Source organism: Myotis nattereri (genome assembly GCF_964212035.1).
Source record: "Myotis nattereri genome assembly, chromosome: 2".
NCBI classification, from domain to species: Eukaryota; Metazoa; Chordata; class Mammalia; order Chiroptera; family Vespertilionidae; genus Myotis; species Myotis nattereri.
In genome coordinates, this window is record NC_138076.1 from 184018462 (window position 1) to 184038283 (window position 19822).

At 45.3% G+C, this 19822-nt stretch overlaps 1 protein-coding gene and 1 pseudogene across 3 annotated transcripts in view; one reads left to right on the top strand and one right to left on the bottom strand.

Annotated features, from left to right (window-relative positions):
- Positions 1-4408: 4408 nt before the first annotated feature.
- On the bottom strand, positions 4409-10751 carry LOC308513962 (mitochondrial fission factor-like; annotated as a pseudogene). The gene is made up of 2 exons: positions 10294-10751; positions 4409-5293 (listed from the first exon to the last, which is right to left on the bottom strand). The product of its transcript is annotated as a mitochondrial fission factor-like (transcript).
- The window catches only part of ST8SIA1 (ST8 alpha-N-acetyl-neuraminide alpha-2,8-sialyltransferase 1), a 143615-nt gene continuing 133676 nt past the window's right edge, over positions 9884-19822 (top strand). The window contains exon 1 of one of the 2 annotated variants that reach the window (XM_081083331.1): positions 9884-11230. Coding sequence is in view for 1 of the 2 variants with exons in the window: in XM_081083330.1 (XP_080939456.1) it covers positions 10995-11230 (236 nt within the window). In the remaining variant the exon portion in view is untranslated. The remainder of the gene's footprint in view (positions 11231-19822) is intronic. The other variant, XM_081083330.1, reaches the window with a different exon arrangement.

A 19822-nucleotide genomic window follows, 5' to 3' on the forward strand; every position in this document is an offset into this window, starting at 1 on the left:
CTCCAGGGGCATGGAGTTGAGAGAGGAAGGAGGTGGCTCGCCTAGGGGGGTGGGGGAGGGAGTCAGGGGTCGGGGGAGGGTGGATGGAAATGCAAGAGGGCTGGAGGGTTTCCAGGGCATCTGCAGTTCTCCGGAATCAGTGGCATTTCAGATATCTATAATTCTTTCAAAACAAAGATGCACACTGGCGCCTATTCCACATTAGATCATCGGAAGCTAAAACAAATTGCTGTGAATGCTCAGCAGATGTGGAAAAAAGTCTTCTGACAGCCTCTTACTGGCTACATACAAATTAACTTCTTGTTGGTACTCTTTGTGGAGGCCAAGGTGCTCTGATGTTTGTGTTGTTGGGTTATAAAAATAAAGGCTTGGGGAAATGTTATGAGGAACTAACAAGAGCACTTCTTAACTATTGAATAATATCTTTCCATTCTTTTTTTTTTAAATATATTTTATTGATTTTTTACAGGGAGGAAGGGAGAGGGATAGAGAGCTAGAAACATCCATCAGCTGCCTCCTGCACACCCCCTACTGGGGATGTGCCCACAACCAAGGTACATGCCCTTGACCGGAATCGAACCTGGGACCCTTGAGTCTGCAGGCCGACGCTCTATCCACTGAGCCAAACCAGTCAGGGCTATCTTTTCATTCTTAAGAGCAAAACTCTTTTAGAATGACATGATTTTTTTCTTTTTTTTTAAATATCCAAAGCACTTATTTTGTCCTTTTGCTCTTTTGGATTGAGATCCCACAGGGCTATAGATCTTGTAAAATGTACATTAACAAGGAATCTATTTTCATATTTCAACAGCCTCTGTTTGAATACTTCCCGTGACAAGAAAGTTATTACTCAGAGGCAGCTAAAAATATAGCTCAAAGAATCAGAACGTTGGTATTAGGTAAGTGTCAGAAAAAGTTTTCATGACATGTAAGTACAAAATATTCCTCATGGTTCGTGGCTAAGCAAACGTTTATTTGACAAAGGTGTAGTGAGGATGTTGTTTCAGATCTTTAACTACCAGTTTAGAGGTCTCCTCATCTCCTCCCTTTCTCCTCACACCCACTGTTTGACCCCGCGGTTGCCCAACCACTTCTGCTCACTCGAGACTGGGACGTGGACACTGGACACTTCCGTGCAGTCAGCGACACTGCCCTGCCGAGTTCCAGCACAGAACAATTCTTCACAGTAGAATTTAGAATAGCAAACCGCTACAATGATGTTTCCTAATTTTCTAACTGAGATTGCTTTTTAAACTCTAGTAACATTGGTTAATAACATTATGTAAATTTCAGGTATACAAAAAGAAACTCATAGATTCAGACAACAGATTGGTGGTTATCCGAGGGGAAGCGGGGGGGGGGGGGCGCGGAGGCAAAATAGGTTAAGAGGAGTCAAATCCATGTAGGAAGTTTTTAGTTTTTCTGTTCTTAAGAGCCAGACTTCTAGCAAAAGAGCAGGCTCATTTCAGAAATCCCATTAAGAAATCATACTGGTAAACAAGAAAATGTGACCATGTGACCTCTTAGTTGTGATACTGACATAAACAAGTTAACATTCTAGTAAGGCAAGGGCTCTCTTTTTCTGTATATATAGAAAATAACCAAACTCATGCTCTCAGTGTGGCTCCAAGACAATGGACACTACTCAACACTTACCTGGGAAAAAGGGCCAGAGAAGTAATTATGGGACGTTGATTGTGTTATATTGGATTTGATAGCCATCCAAGATGCTAGCCTTGTCCTGGAGGGGAAAGTTAATGATATCCCCAAATACCAACGATAACATCTGTTACAAGTGGTACTGGGAGAACATGTGTGGGAATGAAACATCATCAATACTTTTAGCCGTTTTCCTTAAGAGTGAAATAGATATGCATTTGAAACAGTGACATTGTGTATCTTCCTTCCCTTACAATGTCTGTCACCTAAGAACCAGGGTTTCAATGCTTCCGAGGAAGGACAGAACAAGCTATTCATTGCACGGACACCTTTAGGGCTCTGGTAAAAGCGGGCTCCTGAGAGGCAAGGGTTGTTGAGAGACAACAGGGTTTCTACATCTTCAAACTCCTTCAGATTGAAGCTCTGACATTTAATCATTCTAGGATCTCAGGAAGAGAGAGGATACAGGCAGTGAGGTCGGAAGGCTGCTGTTTGTGTAGGAAAGAATGAGCGATCTCCAGGGTAAGTGCCGAAGAGGAAAGAAAGAGAATGTGCTTGGATCTATGCCTTCCTCCTCCCTGCTTCAGGGCAAGCCCTGGGGTGAGAGGCGTGAAAGACAAGAAAAGGTTCTGGTACAGAAGAGAAGAGGGGCTTTCTGCTCATTTCCCTGGGCACAGGCTGGGGTTTCAAGCCCTCTCGGAGGAACAACCAACAGGGTGCATCCCAGGTGGCAGGCTGCAAGGGTTAAGGGAGGCTCCCAGCGGAAAAGTTCCTCTGCTACCCAACCAAGACCAAGTTCAGTTCAACACTGAGCAACACTAGCTATCAGTGTTCTCATCCTGGGACAGTGTGATATCACAGAGAAATTCTTCTGTCACTGCTCAGCTCAACCATCATATATTCTCAATCCTCAATTGCCATTTGTATTATTACATTTTTTTCCAGTCCCCTTGAATTAGAGTGTCTCTGTTAGTGGTTTCTAAGAGCCTGTTTATGACTAAAGATGTTAAGCATTTCTCATGAATACCATGTGTTTTTTTTGTTTGTTTGTTGTTATTATTAGTTTCCCTTCCTGTGGGTTTCAGCAGCAGATACCAGAAAAATGCCCAGTGCCCAGACAGGATGAGAAACAGCGTCACATGCCCAGCCAACGTGGCTCCGTGGTTGAATGTTGACCTATGAACCAGGAGGTCACATGCCCAGGTTGGGGGCTCGGTCCCCTGGGGGAGGAGAGGCATGCAGGAGGCAGCCGATCAATGATTCAGAGAGAATCATTGAGGTTTTTCTCTCTCTTGTTCCCTCTTCCTTCCTCTCTGAAATCAATAAAAACGTATTTAAAAAGAAAGAAAAGAAACAGCCTCACAGAGGTCAGGGAGGGCCAGGCACACAGTGCAGGACCCACGCCCAGAGCCCCTCCCCCAAGTTCTTCTTCAACTCCACACTCAGACACCTTCTGACAAAGGAGACAATATGAATGACTGAGCAATTATGGGAAATAAAGTTAAACCTAAATAGACTGAAAAGGAAAGGGAGCCTAAGTTACCTTCCATTGGTGAGTTTAGTTTCACGTTTGCTTCCAGCCTTTACAGGAGAAGGCCTTCTTTATTTTCTAGAGAAATAGAGAATGCTCCATCTTCTTTCTTATTATTTCACTTGTCTGACAATCTTGTGGAAATGCTGCTTCCTTCACACAAAACCCCCACAAAACTCGAAGTATTTGCTGATGTTATTTGGTCCGGGCACTAACTCCCATCGAGTCCATTCTAGTTCTAAAAATTTTTTATTTTACTTATCAGACCTACATGAGGAACATCACTATATCCTCTCCAAGACCTGTTTTCTTTTTTCGTGGCCACACAGTTAAGTTATATTTAAATTAAACTTCAGCCTCCCTAGTAGTTAGGTGGGGTAATATGACTATATTCTAGGCAATGGAATGTGGATGGAGGAATAGATACTTCTCCCAGGCTTGGCCTCTAGAAACCTCAGTACAGTCCATGTTGGTCCTTCCCTCACCTGTCAACTTAGGGGCCTGTTACTAATAAATTCTTTTTTGCATCCATTTCCTGATGGCTGTAGCTGAAGGGCATCAGCTATGCTAATCAGAACCACAAGGGCCAGTCCAGTTGTAACGTTGGTTTAGGAAGAAGTGAAGTCTGTGGGAAGCTAAACCCAACCAGGTCAGTGCCTCCAGGCATTTCTCGCTGATAACATAACTCCTCATAAGCTGAGACCCACCCAAAATAGTAATGCCTTGTGCCATGACTTTAGGACACAGCCATCACTGGGGGATAGGATATTTTTCCTCTCCAGGATAATCTTATGGGACCACCGTGGTTTCGGTGGTCCTTTGTTGACTGAAACATCGCTGTGCAGCACATGACGATATTACTACTATTATTTACTTTAAAAGTTATTCCTTTTACTCACAATGGAAAAGTCAAGTGCTAAAAATATTGTGATGACAAGTGTTATGGAAAAGAACTAACAGTATGATGTTTTGTAATCTCCAGGGCAAGCTAGCAAGATCATTAGAACATATTTCTTCTTCATGAGCTACTATGGTGAGTTCTTTCAATGTTTAATGCTGAACTAGACAAATTCAAAAGAAGACAGTTTTCGTTTCCTTCCTTCCTTCCTTCCTTCCTTCCTTCCTTCCTTCCTTCCTTCCTTCCTTTTTTCCTTCCTTCCTTCCTTCATTCCTTACTTCCTTTTTTAAGTTGGTGGGGTGGCTCAGTTGGAGGAGAGGTTATCTATAGCGGCGAAACCAGAGCCAGATATTAAGCAGCCAGAATGCTACAGTAATTGAACATATGACCGTCTCTCTGTTAGCACGTTCTTTGTTCTCCTCTTCTATAAGTTGTAGACGTCGATTGAGTTTGATTATCTGTCGTCTTAATGAAGCTGCACGTACAACAGTCATGTCATCTAAAGTTCCTTCAATTGTGTCTGTATTTGAGATGCCATACCTGACACACTCATTGTGAGGACTGGAAATGATGGCCACAGACCCATCAGTCAACACAGGGCTTTGACCATGTATTTCAGTTAGTCTTCTTACGGTGTACCCTGGTGCAGAATTCAGTGCCTGAAACCTTGAAATCTTATTTCTTGGGACAAAATCTGACCTGTGACACATGGAGTCAGTTCTGACCAGCTGTCTGTTTGGAGAAGCAGCATTTTCACTCATTGAGCGCTCTCTTTTTAGCCTGCCAACTGCATGGATTTCTTCATTTTGAGGGTTTGGAGGAGGTCTTTCTGAATCCAGAATATTTAGTGGTCTTCCACTTACGTCAATTATAGGAGGTGGTGTTCTTAGTGCCAGGAGTTTAAAGATTCTTAGTGCCAGAGGTCAAGACCTGCTGGTCTTGAAAATGGAATGTCTTCATTATTCCCTCTCTGGAACCTACATAATCATAGTAGCATTTGGAACTCCTCTTTGGAATTCTTGTTTCAGGTCAGCATTTGGTGGTGTCGTTTTTAATTTTAATGGATTCACATTGGCTGACCAATACCTTACTAGTAGGTGTATTTCATTTTATACTGAATTCCTCTAATTCCCACCATCTCAGCAGCAGTGTGAGAATAAAATGCTGCCCCATTCACTCTTCCTGTTGGTGTGTCCCTTGGTTTTCTTTTACTCGTTTTTTTTCTTACTTATTTTTAAATCTTCGCCCAAGGATATTTTTCCATTGATTTTCAGAGAGCAGAAGAGAAAGGGAAAGACAGAGAGAAACATTGATGTGAGAGAGACACATCGATTGGTTGCCTCCTGCACTTGCCCAACCAGGGCCTGGCGGATGAGGAGCCTGCACTGAGGTACGTGCCCTTGACTGGAATCGAACTCTGGACCCTTCAATCCACAGGCCAACGCTTTATCCACTGAGCCAAACCAGCTAGGGCTACTCATTTTTTTAATATAGTAAATACGCGTCTATAATAGCTATTAAAATTCTGCTCCCCTGTAGTTCACTTTACACAACAATTCCCCTACAGATCTGAACTTCTGGGGAGGTGTACATAATAACACGGAAATTGCTTTTCCAGAAATGTGTACCATTACTACTTGATATTTGGCCTTATTTGCTTCTGTGCTTCATATGAAGTCCTTTAATTTGCTTCAATGTACACATACTGGATTTAGAGCTACTTTTGATCCCTTGGGCCAATTGGAGGGTCCCTGGTGAGGGCCACTGACCACAGGCTCCAGCAGGAGGTATTGGGGGCAAAGGAGCATCAGCAGGGAGCAAGGAGGGATGCAAGAATGGTGGGGGAGCTGGAGGAGTTCGTGGTCAGGTGAGAAAGGAAGACAGACCAAGACAGTATTCGATAGAAAATAGTGGGAGGTAAGCTATTATTAGGTCCTACGTGGTATCTCTATCTCATATCAAAAGCAAAACAGCAGGTAAGATTCTTGAAATAATATTTAACATTTTTCCCCCCACTGATAGGAGTTACAGGGATCTTCTGTGTTCGTAATGATTGGCTCTCTTTCATTTCCAAAATGACTCTACTGACCTGCCATCTGCAGAATAAGCCATTTGAGTAGCTTTCCAGCAATAGAGATAGATTTATTGTCATATTTGAGGGCAAATTTACAACATTGGCTGAAAACAAACAGACAAATGAACATTGGCCTACCAAAGGATTCAGCATATAACTTTTGGTCTCATTATTGGTCCCTCCGTGCAGTATCATTTTCTACTCAGAAGGGTAACTGTCACAGCTTCCGTGTACCTGCCACTGTGACAAGTATGTTTTTCATCAATGTTCTGTTTTCACAGGGCTCCATGCAGCCTGCACTGTGACTGCTGCACACTGAGCTATATTTCCTCTATATTTCAAATATAGAGGAAAATTTTATTTTTTTTCCCCTAGAACTGGTCATTCTGAGATCTTACATTTTATAAAAACAGGAATTTCCTATCTGTTTTTCTGGATGACTTACTTAATTTATGGCTATTGTACCAACTTCAATGACTGATATCCACTGTGGCAAAACTAGTGACTGAGTGCTGTATGGACGGATGCTATTCCTGAAGTGATTTGTTGGTGTTTGTTTCCCCAGCAGATTTATGGTGCCTATTAAGTCTTCCACCACCATCTGGTATAATTAATGACTTGTGATACTCGCCTCTTGTAGCACAAAACCCATCGCCTGGCAGAAAATGCAGATGGGCATTCTATGAGATGAGCCAAGATTTTGAACACAAAGGCTTCCTCTGCAGCTGAAAGCAAATACATGAAAAGCCCTTGCCACCTGGAATTTCTCTTCTTCCTCCTTCATGGTCCCAGGACATAGGACAGCAGCTAGAATGTCACTGGGACTGAAACTAAAGCTTCCGTTAGCAACAGTGGGAGCCTAGCCCACTACGGCATCATCCAGATGTTGACTTCAGATTTTATTATTGGCCAGAGCCTTTGTTTCCTTGTTCTTCATTCACAGCTCTTTCTTTTATTCAGTTCTCTGTTCTCCCTTTTATCTCTCCCTTGACCTGAGAAATCACCATTTTCTTTTTTTCACCACTTTTTAAAAAAATTTAAATTCTTTATTGTTTAAAGTATTACGTGTCTTCTTTTCCCCCATTGACCTCTCCCTGGCTGCTCCCACTCCCCAGCATATGCCCTCCCCCCTCCCCCCTACTGTCTGTGTCCATTGGTTATGCTCATATGCATGCATATATGTTCTTTGGTTGATCTCTTACCCCCCTCTCCAGCTCTCCCCAGACTTCCCTCTGAGGTTTGATGGTCTGTTCAATGCTTCTGTCTCTGGATCTATTTTTGTTCATCAGTCCACCTCTTTTTTCCGGAAGTAATACTTGCTCATGATAAAAACATTCAAACATAGAAAAGTAATATAAAGCAAAAGTTGGATATGCGAAAAAGTAAACTTTGTTAAGTTATTTTTTCTTTGAATAATTTTTCTATGCATATTGCAATGTAATATACATATGTGTGTGTATATAATATATCAATTTTAAAATCTTAAGAAAAAACTGGAGTAGAAAGAGTAATAATGTGTAGACAGATGGCCTTTTATTGGTATTTGATTGGTGCCTGCTTTTAAGTGTAAAAGCTGAGAAGGCAAATCATGCAAATCTAATATGCAGGTAATAAAACAAAGTGAGACTCCAAACCCACTATGTTGCAATAGTTCTAGATGCACTGCTAAAAGAGGTTCATAGATATTGGCATGAAATCACTAGGAGAAAGACCACCATGGCCTCCAATGGTGTGGGGGGAAAAGAAACATACAGAAGAAACCTTCAAGGGTGGGATCCGAAGACGGGAGAGATCTGGAGTATAGGCAGAGGAAAGGAGACACAATTTCAAATGAAGAGGCTTAGGTAAGTGGAGCAAGGAAAAGAAAGGTAGGGACGTGGGTGGAATGACTTGGTTGGAGGCACTTGTTTGCATGGGGATGTACGACTGCGCATAAGGATTGCTGAAATTGTGGTACATCCTGCTTGCTAAGCTATGGGTTTTAGATACATATATGAGGGTAACTGGGAGTCCTTATTTAAGAGCAGGATGGTATGATTAAAAGAGTTTCTTATAAAGATAAATATGTCAGTGGTACACAAGACGTATGAATGAAAAGATTGTGGGCAAGGACTATGTTAGGAGACCAAAAGAAATCAGAAGCAGAATTGAGATGGTAACAAAAGGGAAGATTAGATTCTAAAGACATGCAAAGAAATGCGTGGGATGCCGGAACAGACTTGCTTCTGTCACCACCTGAAACACCCGCCAGCCAGGCTTCAGAGCGGCCCAGAGGTGCCTCTTGGGCGTGGCCATGGACACTCCCTGCCAGCCTGACAGGAGTGAGCGCTCGTGTCCAAGGTGACCCAGCGGGGGATGGCGAGAACTGTAAGCAGCATGTTGACTGTTGTCCTTGTTGCTGTGGGACTGGCACCAGGAGATGGAAAGCTGGAGACCTTAATCCCGAAGGTGATTTCTCCATAGCCCTGGCAACTATGCAAAAGGTTTCCCGTGTCTCCATCTCCCTTCTATTTCCAGAGCAGAAGAGGTTGGGCTGGTTAGTAGTACTTTGCAGGACTTCAGGTGATATTCATTTCAAAGAATCTTTATTAGGTTCCACGGTGGTTAAGAACCTAACCACTGACTTACCTACAGAAGAGAGATTTCTGGGTCGTGCTTCAGGTGGAGGGCAGTGGGCTGTGTGGGAGGGGATAGTTTCCCCCTTCCTCTCTTGGTTCTTAAGACTGGCCCAACAATTAAAATGACTTAAGACAGATTAACAGGAGAAAAATCAATTTTAATACGCACAGGAATTCACATAAGCGTGAGAATACAAAGCCAGTAAGGCAAGATGAGGCATATATGTCATTCCAGACTAAGGAGACGAAGGCAGGGGTCATAGGAAGGTGAACTACGGTCTGGGGTGGTAGTTCTTTCCTAAAGCCTGGTATCAGACTTCCATCTTAAATTCGTTTAGGAAGGTTAAAAGTTCTTCACAGAGCTTTCTGGGCCTTAAAAAGAACCAGCTTAAAATAATCACTATCCCAAAGAGGCATATTTTTTGGTTGCAGACTTCTGCTTTTCAGTGTCATGCTCCTGAGAGAGCATGGTAGTGCTGGAAGAATGAATCGAAGATGGCTGGTTTTGTTGGTAATTAACTTTATTAAGTTCCACTTGTTTGTGGTGAAAGGTGCTGGGGAAAGAGAGCAGGCCACACAGCTGTCAGTGCAGGTTGCACTGGGCGCTGCAAACTGGTGGGCTGCGCCAATGGACCTCAGGCGTTAGATTTTGGTTTCGTGATGACGAAGCCAACCTGGTTAGTAGGCAGCCGCCTTTCTCCTTTGTCCTTGCACACTTTGCGCTCCACAAGATGCTTAACCAAATGACATAAGCAACCGCTAGGAGGTATCCGAGCTGTGCGTCGGCCGCCGAGGCAAGCATAAATGGCTCACGTTGGGTCCCTCCGCTCCGCGGGTCCAGGCGGGTGGCACTTTTCCAAGGTGGCGATGAACTAGTGCGTGGAGTGAGAAAGACATCTGAAAGCAAGGGACCTTTCATCCAAAAGGTGGAGTTGACGGCCGCGCCTCCAAAGCATCGTCGCGTCGGGAGGTCTGCGTGCGTGGGCACCAGCTGCCTGCACATCTGGATGCAGCAGCGCTTTCCCCTGCAGGGCGGAGGCGAGGCGGAGGACCGCGCCGTGCACGCACCTCCTCGTGCGCGCGCGCGCGGGCCCGGGAGCGTCGGTGTGTGTCTGTGTGCACGCGCGCGCGCACGGTTGCTGATTGTAGCTGCGGCTCCCGGACCCGGTACCGGGGGTGGGAGCACAGGAGGGGATAAATCTCCGCCGGCCTTCTCGAATCTCACTGCGGGTATATAACCAACCAGGTAGAGAGAGAGAGACCAGGGTGACAGTTCCTGCAGTAGCGGCTGCGTGTCCAAGGGTCAGATTGTCAGACCTTCTCTGTCACACTGAGGGATATTTATATATTTTGGGGGGCAGTGTTTTTTTAAATGTAATTTTTATTTTTATTTTTTTTTGTTTGCCTCTATCTCCAGAGAGCAAGGGCGGGAGAGGGGCGCGCGCTCCAGCCGGGCGTCGCGGATCTGAGCGGGTCGGAGACGGCAATTTGGCGAGTGGGGGAGGGAGGGGACCTTGATTTCCACCAATCCCCGGGCGTCTGTCTGCGAAGTCCGAGGCGCAGCGGAAGGCTGCGGCGCGCGGCTGAATTCACTGATGAGAGCGAGTTCTTTTCTTCTCGGGGAGGGGCGGGGAGCGAGGGTCCTGGCTGGCGAGGCGGAGGAGCCCGGGGCTGGATAGCGGTCCCGGGCCGCCGTGGAAATTTCCAAGGACTTGGCGCGGCGCGGAGAGCGCGTCTGGGGGGTGCCTGGCGGCGCCGCTGCGCGGGAGGCGGGGAGAGGCGGCGAAGGGCGCAGGAGCATCTCTCGGAAGGGGACGCCGCGGGCCAAATGTCTGGGAGGGAGCCGGGCCGCTCCCCGGACCCACGCCGCGGGCGACGGTGATGCTGCAGAACCCGCGGGAGCCACTGGCCGCCGCCGCTCTCCGCGCCGGCGGAGAACCCAGCGCCCGCCTTCTTCAGGGAAGCAACCATGGCCGTAGCTCGTGACTTGCCCCCCGGCCACGTCCCCTAGAAAGACATCCTTGAAAAAGTTGCATTTCAAAAACAATCCTTACTCTGACCTCTGGAGCCGTGGGGGCCGACGAAGCGCTTGTGCGAGTGCGAGCAAGAAAGCGAAAGGTGTGTGTGCATGGGGGGCCACTTCGCTTAGCGTTGTGCTGAGGCTCTGGTCTTCGCCGACCCCCCACCCCCGCCCCCCGGGACCCCGGGGCTGCGATGAGCCCCTGCGGGCGGCCCCGGCGGCACACGTCCAGAGGGGCCATGGCTGTCCTGGCGTGGAAGTTCCCGCGGACCCGGCTGCCGGTGGGAGCCAGTGCCCTCTGCGTCGTGGTCCTCTGTTGGCTCTACATCTTCCCCGTCTACCGGCTGCCCAACGAGAAGGAGATCGTGCAGGCGGTGCTGCAACAGGGCACGGCGTGGAAGAGGAACCAGACGGCGGCCAGGCTTTTCAGGTACCTCTGCCCTCGTGGCTCCTCCCCGCTCGTGTCCTTTCCTCCCGGTGCGCGGAGGACAGGGTCACTAGCGAGGACCGCCTCGCAGAAGCACCCCTTTCATCCAGTCCTTCCTTCCCATTCCTGACCTGGAGACTTGAGGCAGGAGCTCTGACCACCCTTTACCTCAAGAAAGAGGCAGACACCTGCTTTGCCCGTGCACAAAGCCTGTACGCATTTCTGCCCAAGCCCGATTTGCTGTCTCCGATTTGGTGATAACTGGCGGGAAGGGGGGACCCAGGCGAACTTTGTGCCTTGCCCTTAATGAGAATTGCTCTCTTGGGCTCTGCAAGCCATCTGAAGCTATAGAGAACTAGAAGCAGGTCGGGTGTGTTTGAATGAGGTTCGGTGAATGGTTGGCAACACACATCCCTGATGAGGGACTCATGGCCAAGTCTTGGGCAGTGAAAACATGCACACTCAGCCAGGATCCAGTGGCTTTGTGCAGTGTGACTGTCACAAACACAGGGCACTTACTGAGAGCCGGTGCTGTGTCATTTTTATGTTGAAGTCTCAGCAACTTTCCAATGACAGCTATTAGCCCCATCTTACCAACCACAGACTGAGTCTTCAGAAGGATCTTTTCCCAAGGTCAAGTACCTTGGAAGTGTCCCTGCTGGGCTTTTCATCACAAGAGCTCTAAAGCTCCTAGATCTTTCTCTGGTATTAGGCGGGGGAAGCCTTCTGAAGGATGGAAGATTGCTTTAGGGAGGGACTTGACCCCAGAAGACAGACAAAAAACGGTAACCAGGTTGGATACCAGAACTCTGAGGGTCCCTCAGAGGTTGTAGTTTTCCTTCCTTTCTGGGAATTTCAGCTTAACTGTCTAAAAATAAGTTCTTGGCAGCAGGGGTTGCCTGTGGATTGGAGGGAAGACAGAACTGCTTCCCACTTCCTTTCCGCCTCCCAGGGCATGTTGGGGGACACACTGGTGCTTCCACCCCTGCCAGATGCCCCTTTCACCTTCCGTCCCTGGGGCTGAGGATGCTGCGGTTGGCTCTTCTGGTGACTGTAGTGGTCTGGGCGGGGAGTGCTTTCCTCTGCTCTGCATAGGACCTTTCAGGCAGCTCATGGGCAGGTGAGAGCCAATTTAAACATTTTTTGTGACTGTTCCAAACGTTCAGAAACATCTATAAATTTTTTAAAAAGCACTTGAAAAACATACGGTTTCCTCCCTCCTCTCAGGCCTGGTCCTGGAAAGAAGGTCAAAGAATTAGGCAACTCTTTTGGGGAAGGTTGCTAAATTCTCCTTTAAACTGGGAGGGAAGACTTTTCTCTCTCTTTTTAGACTATTGCTCTCATTAAGTTTAAAATTACCCCTCTCCCTTAAAAGGATATGAGGATTTATCTTCTCTGACCTCCACAGTATTGATTGTTGGACTCAAAAGCACTCAAAAGGCATAGCATCCAGCAATTCTTTTCTCTGAAGACAGAAAGCACTTCATTTGTAATATAAGGAAATGAGTTAAGAGCGTCCCATTGGTTTCCAATGAAAGAATCCCCCCGCCCCCTTTTTTTTGTATAGGAGGAGGAATAATGAAGTTCCATTGGAGAATAGATTTCTTTTGGAAGACATAATCAAGTGGAAAATACTTGATATTCTGAGACACATAGGCTGACAGTTTTCGGAGACACATGTGCCCCTTGCTATCTGTAGCCTGGAGTAGTCTTTGGTTGTTTAGCTGTCATTTGGTCTTGTCTCTGTGTGCAGAAAATTACTTACTGAAATGCACACACTATACAAACTGCCTAAACACCGATCCTTCCAAGTTAGTGCTGTGAAATGGCGTAAGAGGCACCGCTACTTACCGAAAAGAGTGCGGCGCTTCAGAGAAGCCTGAATTTTTAGACTGCCCATGCCATGATTAGATAAACAGCAGAGCATCTGCGTCAAGTTATTCTATCTCTTTGAGTCTCGGTTTTCTTATTTATAAATGAGATAATAACATACCTTGCAGGGTTGGTATCAGGTTTAAATAATAAAAAATAACAACCTGCACATTTGTAATACCTTAACTAATAAAAAAAAAATAACAACCTGATGATACATGTCTGGCATAATCCAGTCAATAGTGTTATAATTTTTATAAATGATATCTGTTATATGTTACAACTTAAATAAGAACAGCTTGCCAGCCCATATGAATTTGGAATATTTCACCTGCCAAATTTGTAGAGAAACTTTATTGGTCCATATTCTACCCACACTCCCTTACACCCCTTACACTTAAGCAAATAAACAGGGACAAGGAGTTTTAAATGAGAGTAAAAGTATCATGGTTTGGTAAGTCAATTTTTTTTTTACTCTCATGTTTGCGAAAATCCATTCTCTCTCTCTCTCTCTCTCTCTCTCTCTCTCTCTCTCTCTCTCTCTCGTTTATTTTACCATCTGGATTTTTAGTATGCAAGTAGTAGTGTATGTTCTCTAAATATTAGACAGATCAGACAGGTTAGAGGTGGTTTCTGTGCACCCGGTTCTTGTCTTACTTGTAGGAAGGAGTTCAAACAAGAGACAGTACCAAATAGCTGCAAAGCATGCAAGAGTTTATTTGCAAGAAAAAGAAATACCCTTAGACATAGAGAGCAGAGTGGGCAGGTTAGCTGGCTGACGCAGAACCAGGTGCCCTGCTCCTTTGAGCATTTTAAATTTTATACCCTGGAATTGGGTTGTGGGGGAAAAAAATACCTCCTCAGGTTTCAAAGCTACCCCACCTGGATGTTGCTCTATCTGTTAGACCACATCCGGGAGGAGGTTTCAAGTCTTCCTTCTTGCGTCTGATAACTCTTGCTTAATTCTTGTGTAAGCATCTCCCATGCCTTCCCCTTGCTCTTATCCATCTATCGCCATTCATGTCTATCTAGCTACCTATTCTAACTTTCCCCCCTTCAAGTGATACCAGTCAAATTCGTTTGAAAAGTTGAGGGACACTAGTCTGGCTTCTGACTCTACTGCTGAATTGGACAAGGGAGCTGTGTTGGCTCGATATCCCTTGCTCTCTGTCTGGGGTGGCTAGATTGGGGTGGAGTGGAAGTGCCGTGTAAGCCTGGTCCAATGGATTTTGATGTATGAGCTGACAGCCTTGTGAACCATCATTTGCAGATGTATTGCCTGTATCTGGGAGGAAAGAAAAGTTGTTAGTTTGTTTATTATGCAGGGACTGAAGGTGCAGATAAGTATGAGAGTTATTAGTGGATCTAACAAGAGTAAGAACCAAGTTAAATTGGGAAATGCCTGCTTAATTGTATTCCAAATAGTATCTTTCATGCCTTCTAGATTAAAATTTCATAACCAAGTGACATGTTTTAAAATGGTTTGAATGTCTGCTTCAATTTGGCCAGTTGTATTGGTGTAAGAACAGCACGAGGTGTTTGCTAGGGCACATACGCCTCCTTGGGAAGCTATTAAGTAATCGAATGCTGTGTGGTTTTCAGTGACCATGTTGGCTATTGAATTTATGGATTGAAAAAATTATCTTAAGTCTCTGCCATTAGGAGTAGCAATAGTGGTCATTGAAGCGGTTATATTTTTGGCTGGAACAGCACTGTAGGTAATGCTCCCTGCTAGCCCAATTAGGCCTCCAATTAAGGCTGAGAGGCCTAGCACAAGGAAATCTATGGCCCTTTTGCACCTTCTGTGAGGACAATAAATCTGAACAGTTTTCTCTGGGGATGTGGCGTAGCCTATTGTCCCTGTTCCTGCAGTTGCAGATGGATTAATGTATTGTTGAGCTATTCCACTTTGGGGTGTTAGTCCTAGGAACATAAGTCCTTTGAGTAAGCAAAGATATCCATTAGTATCATTAGGTTTAGTGGGGTCTAGGGAGGAATGATTTAATCAATTAGTGACTGACGGCAGTGCCGATGTATTGCATCCAGGGTAGTGTCTTCTTGTTTTTCCCTTAGATGGGGAAAGAATGGTTCTGTTGCAGTTTTGTCTAGTCTGTATCTGCAAAGTGGTATTGCAGGTAATAGAGCTATTAAAGGGTTGGAGTGTATAGTTAGTAGCATTTGGTTCTGCTTTAATAAGGGATCCGTTGCAAATACCTGCTGATTTGTGTGTGCCATTTTATAACAGCAGGTAGCATTTCGGGTTGTGCTACAATTCTAGGAGGTTTTGTTTTCTGTCTGAGAATTTGAAAGTGAGGCCCGCCTGGTCACAATGAAAAACACTTCTGTCTGCCAGATGGGAGAAATTCTTGTTAAGCTTTGTATAGAATATAGTGGACAAGGGCTGGTAACACCAAGGTGTTACATTAAGTTTTGGAATAATTTAAAAAGTTGGGTTGTGCTTAGACAAGTTAACCTGTTAGGGTCTATGGAATAAGATAAGAATTGGCCAGGAGTCCCATTAGAGCATGGTCAGTCCTCGTTCTAGGCTGCTGATGGCAGATCCAACAGATTTCAGTTATATTGGGAACCTGTAGAGTTAGCTCTTGAGTAAAATAAGAGATAGCTCTTGTTTCTGCAGCCTAGGCCTAGCACATGAGTAAAAGTTAGGGGTAAGAATAGGAGTTTATTCATTGTGTATGATTGCAGAAAAGACCAAAACAAGCTTCAAATGGTATGTCTGGAAGTGCACAGGCAAATGAGCAAATAAGGAGAAAAGTTATATAGAAAACTGTTGACCTGTAGAAGAGCAATTCTGAAAAAGGAGGCATTCCAAGACAACAAAGAGTAAAAGGCCAATCCAAAAGAACATTAAGAAATTTGTAAATAACAGTATAAATTGAGACATGGGTGAATGGGAACTACTGCCTCATTGGTTATCCATAGATCTTGAACAAGTCTGTTCAGACCAGTGTGTTGCCTGACAATGTTGGAGAATATATGCTTTTTTAAAAATTAATCTTTATTGTTGAGATTATTACAGAGGTTATTCTTTCCCCCCCCATCCCCCCCATAGCTCCCCTCCACCCAGTTCCTCGCCCCAGGCCCTCGCTACCCTATTGTCTGTGTCCATAGGTAATGCATACATGCATATAAGATCTTTGTCTAATCTCTTCCTGCAGCCCTCCACACCCACTTCCCTCTGAGAATCATCAATCTGTTCCATTTCCATGCCCCTCATTCTATTCCATTCACCATTCTGTTCATCAGATTTTTCATTTGTTTGATTTTTTAGATTTTTCATTTGTTTGATTTTTTAGATTCAGTTGTTGATAGATATGTATTTCTTCCACTTTATTGTTCATATTTTTTTATCTTTACCTTTTCTTCTTCATCCTCTTCTTAAAGAATACCCTTTAGCATTTCATATAATACTGGTTTGGTGGTGATGAACTCCTTTAGCTTTTTCTTGTCTGTGAAGCTCTTTATCTGACCTTCAATTCTAAGTGATAGTTTTGCTGGGTAGAGTCATCTTGGTTGTAGGGTCTTGCTATTCATCACTTTGAATATTTTTTGCCACTCCCTTCTAGCCTGCTTAGTTTCTGTTGAGAAATCAGCTGACAGTTGTATAGGCACTCCTTGTAGGTAACTAACTGTTTTTTTCTTGCTGCTTTTAAGATTCTCTCTTTGTCTTTTGCTCTTGGCATTTTAATTATGATGTGTCTTGGTGTGGTCCTCTTTGGATTCCTTTTGTTTGGGGTTCTCTGCACTTCATGGACTTGTAAGTCTATTTCTTTCGCCAAGTAGGGGAAGTTTTCTGTCATTATTTCTTCAAATAGGTTTTCCATATCTTGCTGTCTCTCTTCTTCTGGCACCCTCATAATTTGGATGTTGGTATGCTTGAAATTGTCCCAGAGACTCCTTACACTACCTTCATATTTTTGGATTCTTGTGTTTGTTTTTTTTTTTGCTCTTCTAGTTGGGTGTTTTATGCTTCATCATATTTCAAATCATTGATTTGATCCTCAGGATCCTCTAGTCTTCTGTTGAATCCCTGTATATTATTCTTTATTTCAGTCAGTGTATGCTTAATTTCTGACTGGTCCTTTTCCATTTTTTTGGCATTCTCACTAAGATCCTTGAAAGTCTCACTTAGTCCTTTGGAGGTTTCTAGGAGATTCTTTTTTTTTTTTTAATATATATTTTATTGATTTTTTACAGAGAGGAAGGGAGAGGGGCAGAGAGGTAGAAACATCGATGAGAGAGAAACATTGATCAGCTGCCTCCTGCACACTCCCTACTGGGGATGTGCCCGCAACCAAGGTACATGCCCTTGACCGGAATCGAACTTGGGACCCTTGAGTCCACAGGCCAACACTCTATCCACTGAGCCAAACCAGTTAGGGCTCTAGGCGATTCTTGAGTAACCTTATAACTGTGCTTTTGAACTCTATATCCAGTAATTTTCTTTCTTCCATTTCTTTCATTTGTGACATGTGGCTTTGTCTCCACATTTTGGCTGCTTCCCTGTGTTTGTTTCTGTGTATTGGGTAGAGCTTCTAAGTCTCCTTGAGTTGATAGAGTGGCCTTGTGTAGTAGGTGCCCTATAGGGCCCACTGGCTCAGCCTCCCCAATCGCCTGAGTTGGACACTCTAGGTGCACCCATTTGTGGGCTGTGAGCACAGTCTTGTTGTAGTTGAGGCTTGATTGCTGTTGGTGTCACTGGGAGGAATTGACCTCTAGGCCAATTGGCTATGAGGACCAGCTGCAACTACAGTGGGAGAGCTGCTGTGCAGGAGACACCCTATGGAGCAGTACTTACTTCAGTGGGGCTTTGGGGCTTGCTGAGTCTGCCCCTTGAGTGTGTCACTTATGGATGTAAAGAGTTCTAATCTGGTACGGTCTCACACTGACCACTGGGTACACTGGCTCTTCAGTCTCCAGGGAGGTGCAAGTCAGCTATTGCCTGGGGCCACCCAGCAGGAGCACAGAGAGATCTTCAGATTCCTCCTCTTTGTATAGGGTTTGGAAATACCCAATGAGGCTCAGCTGTGAAGCAAGGCAGGCTGGTGCTGGGTCTTGGGCCTTTTATTAATAGGTTTGGGGCTCCTGACCCAGCTGCACCTTGTTCGACAGGTTTTTAGCCTGAGGAAGGACAGGCCATTCATTTGCAAAAGCTGCTGTGCACAGCTTGGGTGGGATTGTAAATTGGGTGGGGCGGGGTCTCAGTGCGGAGCAAACAGAAATGGTGGCCAGTCAGCCCTGCAACCTGGGAGGTTCCTGCACGGGAACAATGACCGCTGCAAGCACCTTCGTCTGGAAGAAAGCCACCCCGGTGTTCCTGCCCTGATGCCAGACAGTTCAGTTTCTCCTCCTGTGTGTCTGGCTCCCTCAGAGTCTTGCCTGGCACTGGAGCTCAGAGGAAGTACTCAGAGGAAGCGGGAGCTTGTAAGTTCAGTTCGTGGTGCTGGCCTTTTAAGAGGAGCAGCTGGGTCTCAAGCACTTAGCCCCAATCTGCACTGGTTTTTACAGCCTGTAGGGACTTTTCCCAGCTCTGGGAGCCTGGGCTGGGTGTCTGATGTAGGGCTGGGACCCCTTGCTCCTCTGGGCAGCCTCTTCAGAGGCGATCTCCCTCTTGATTAAAAAAGTGGCGCCCACACACACACGTGGGTGCTGGGCCAGCCTTTTCGTGCCTCGGCACCTCCTACCAGTCTCAGTATGCTTTCTTTAGTACTCTAGTTGTAGTCCTTCCATTCAGGCAGCTTTCCAGCGGTTCTGGATGATAGTTGTTCTGTATATTGACTGTAATTTTGATGTGGTTGTGGGAGGCAGCGAGTATAGGCATTTGCCTACACTGCCATCTTGGTTCCCCTTGAGAATACATGTTAAAAGTGAAATCTATGTAGTGTTCGCAGGGAAGAATCCTTTGAACATCTCTGTCCTGTGATGTTTCCTTCTAGCTCTTTGGAAGATGCAACATAAACCCATAACACAATTTCTACATAGAGGGACCCATGAATGTAGATGCAGGAGCAGGTTGGACAGACCAGGCACATCAATTCATGGCAATTCCTATGGGCCAAAATAATATGCTGAGAATGTGGGCATGAGGAAGTCATAACTGCTAGCAGAGTTCTCAGGGCTCAATGTAATGGGTCAAAGTGTGCTGCTGGCGGAGGGGGCTCCCAGAGGCCATGACATCCTTGGCATCCCCACTCCTCTCATATGTCTCAGTTTCTCTTGCAGGCTGTCTAGAACCACTATGAGGACCCTGAGAGCTGGATGGCCAGCCCTTACGTGTGCCCCACGGGCAGGATAAAGTTTAATTACAAATGTGTTCTGAAGTCCCTATTAGGCCTTTATCCGTTGCAAGGAAGACCCTCCAACACCTACACAGAAACCCTCAGTTGCCTGAGAGTGTCCACTTTGCAGACCTGAGGGGATGTGTCTCTTATCTTTGTGCCAGTTCATCACCAGGCACTCATAATTACTTTTGCTTTCCTCTCACAGTCATTTCTCCTTGATTAATTTCAATTTCTGCCTCATCCTCTCAATCCCAGATAAGAAGAAAAAAACAAAGTAGTCCTCTTTCCAGCCTCGTGGCTAGAAGACTTACAATTTGCCAAACCAAGTCATGGCACCAATATGTTAGAGGTGGTCTCTGCGCCCCTGGTTCATGTCTTGCTTGTAGGAAGGAATTCAAACAAGGGACAGTACCAAATAGTA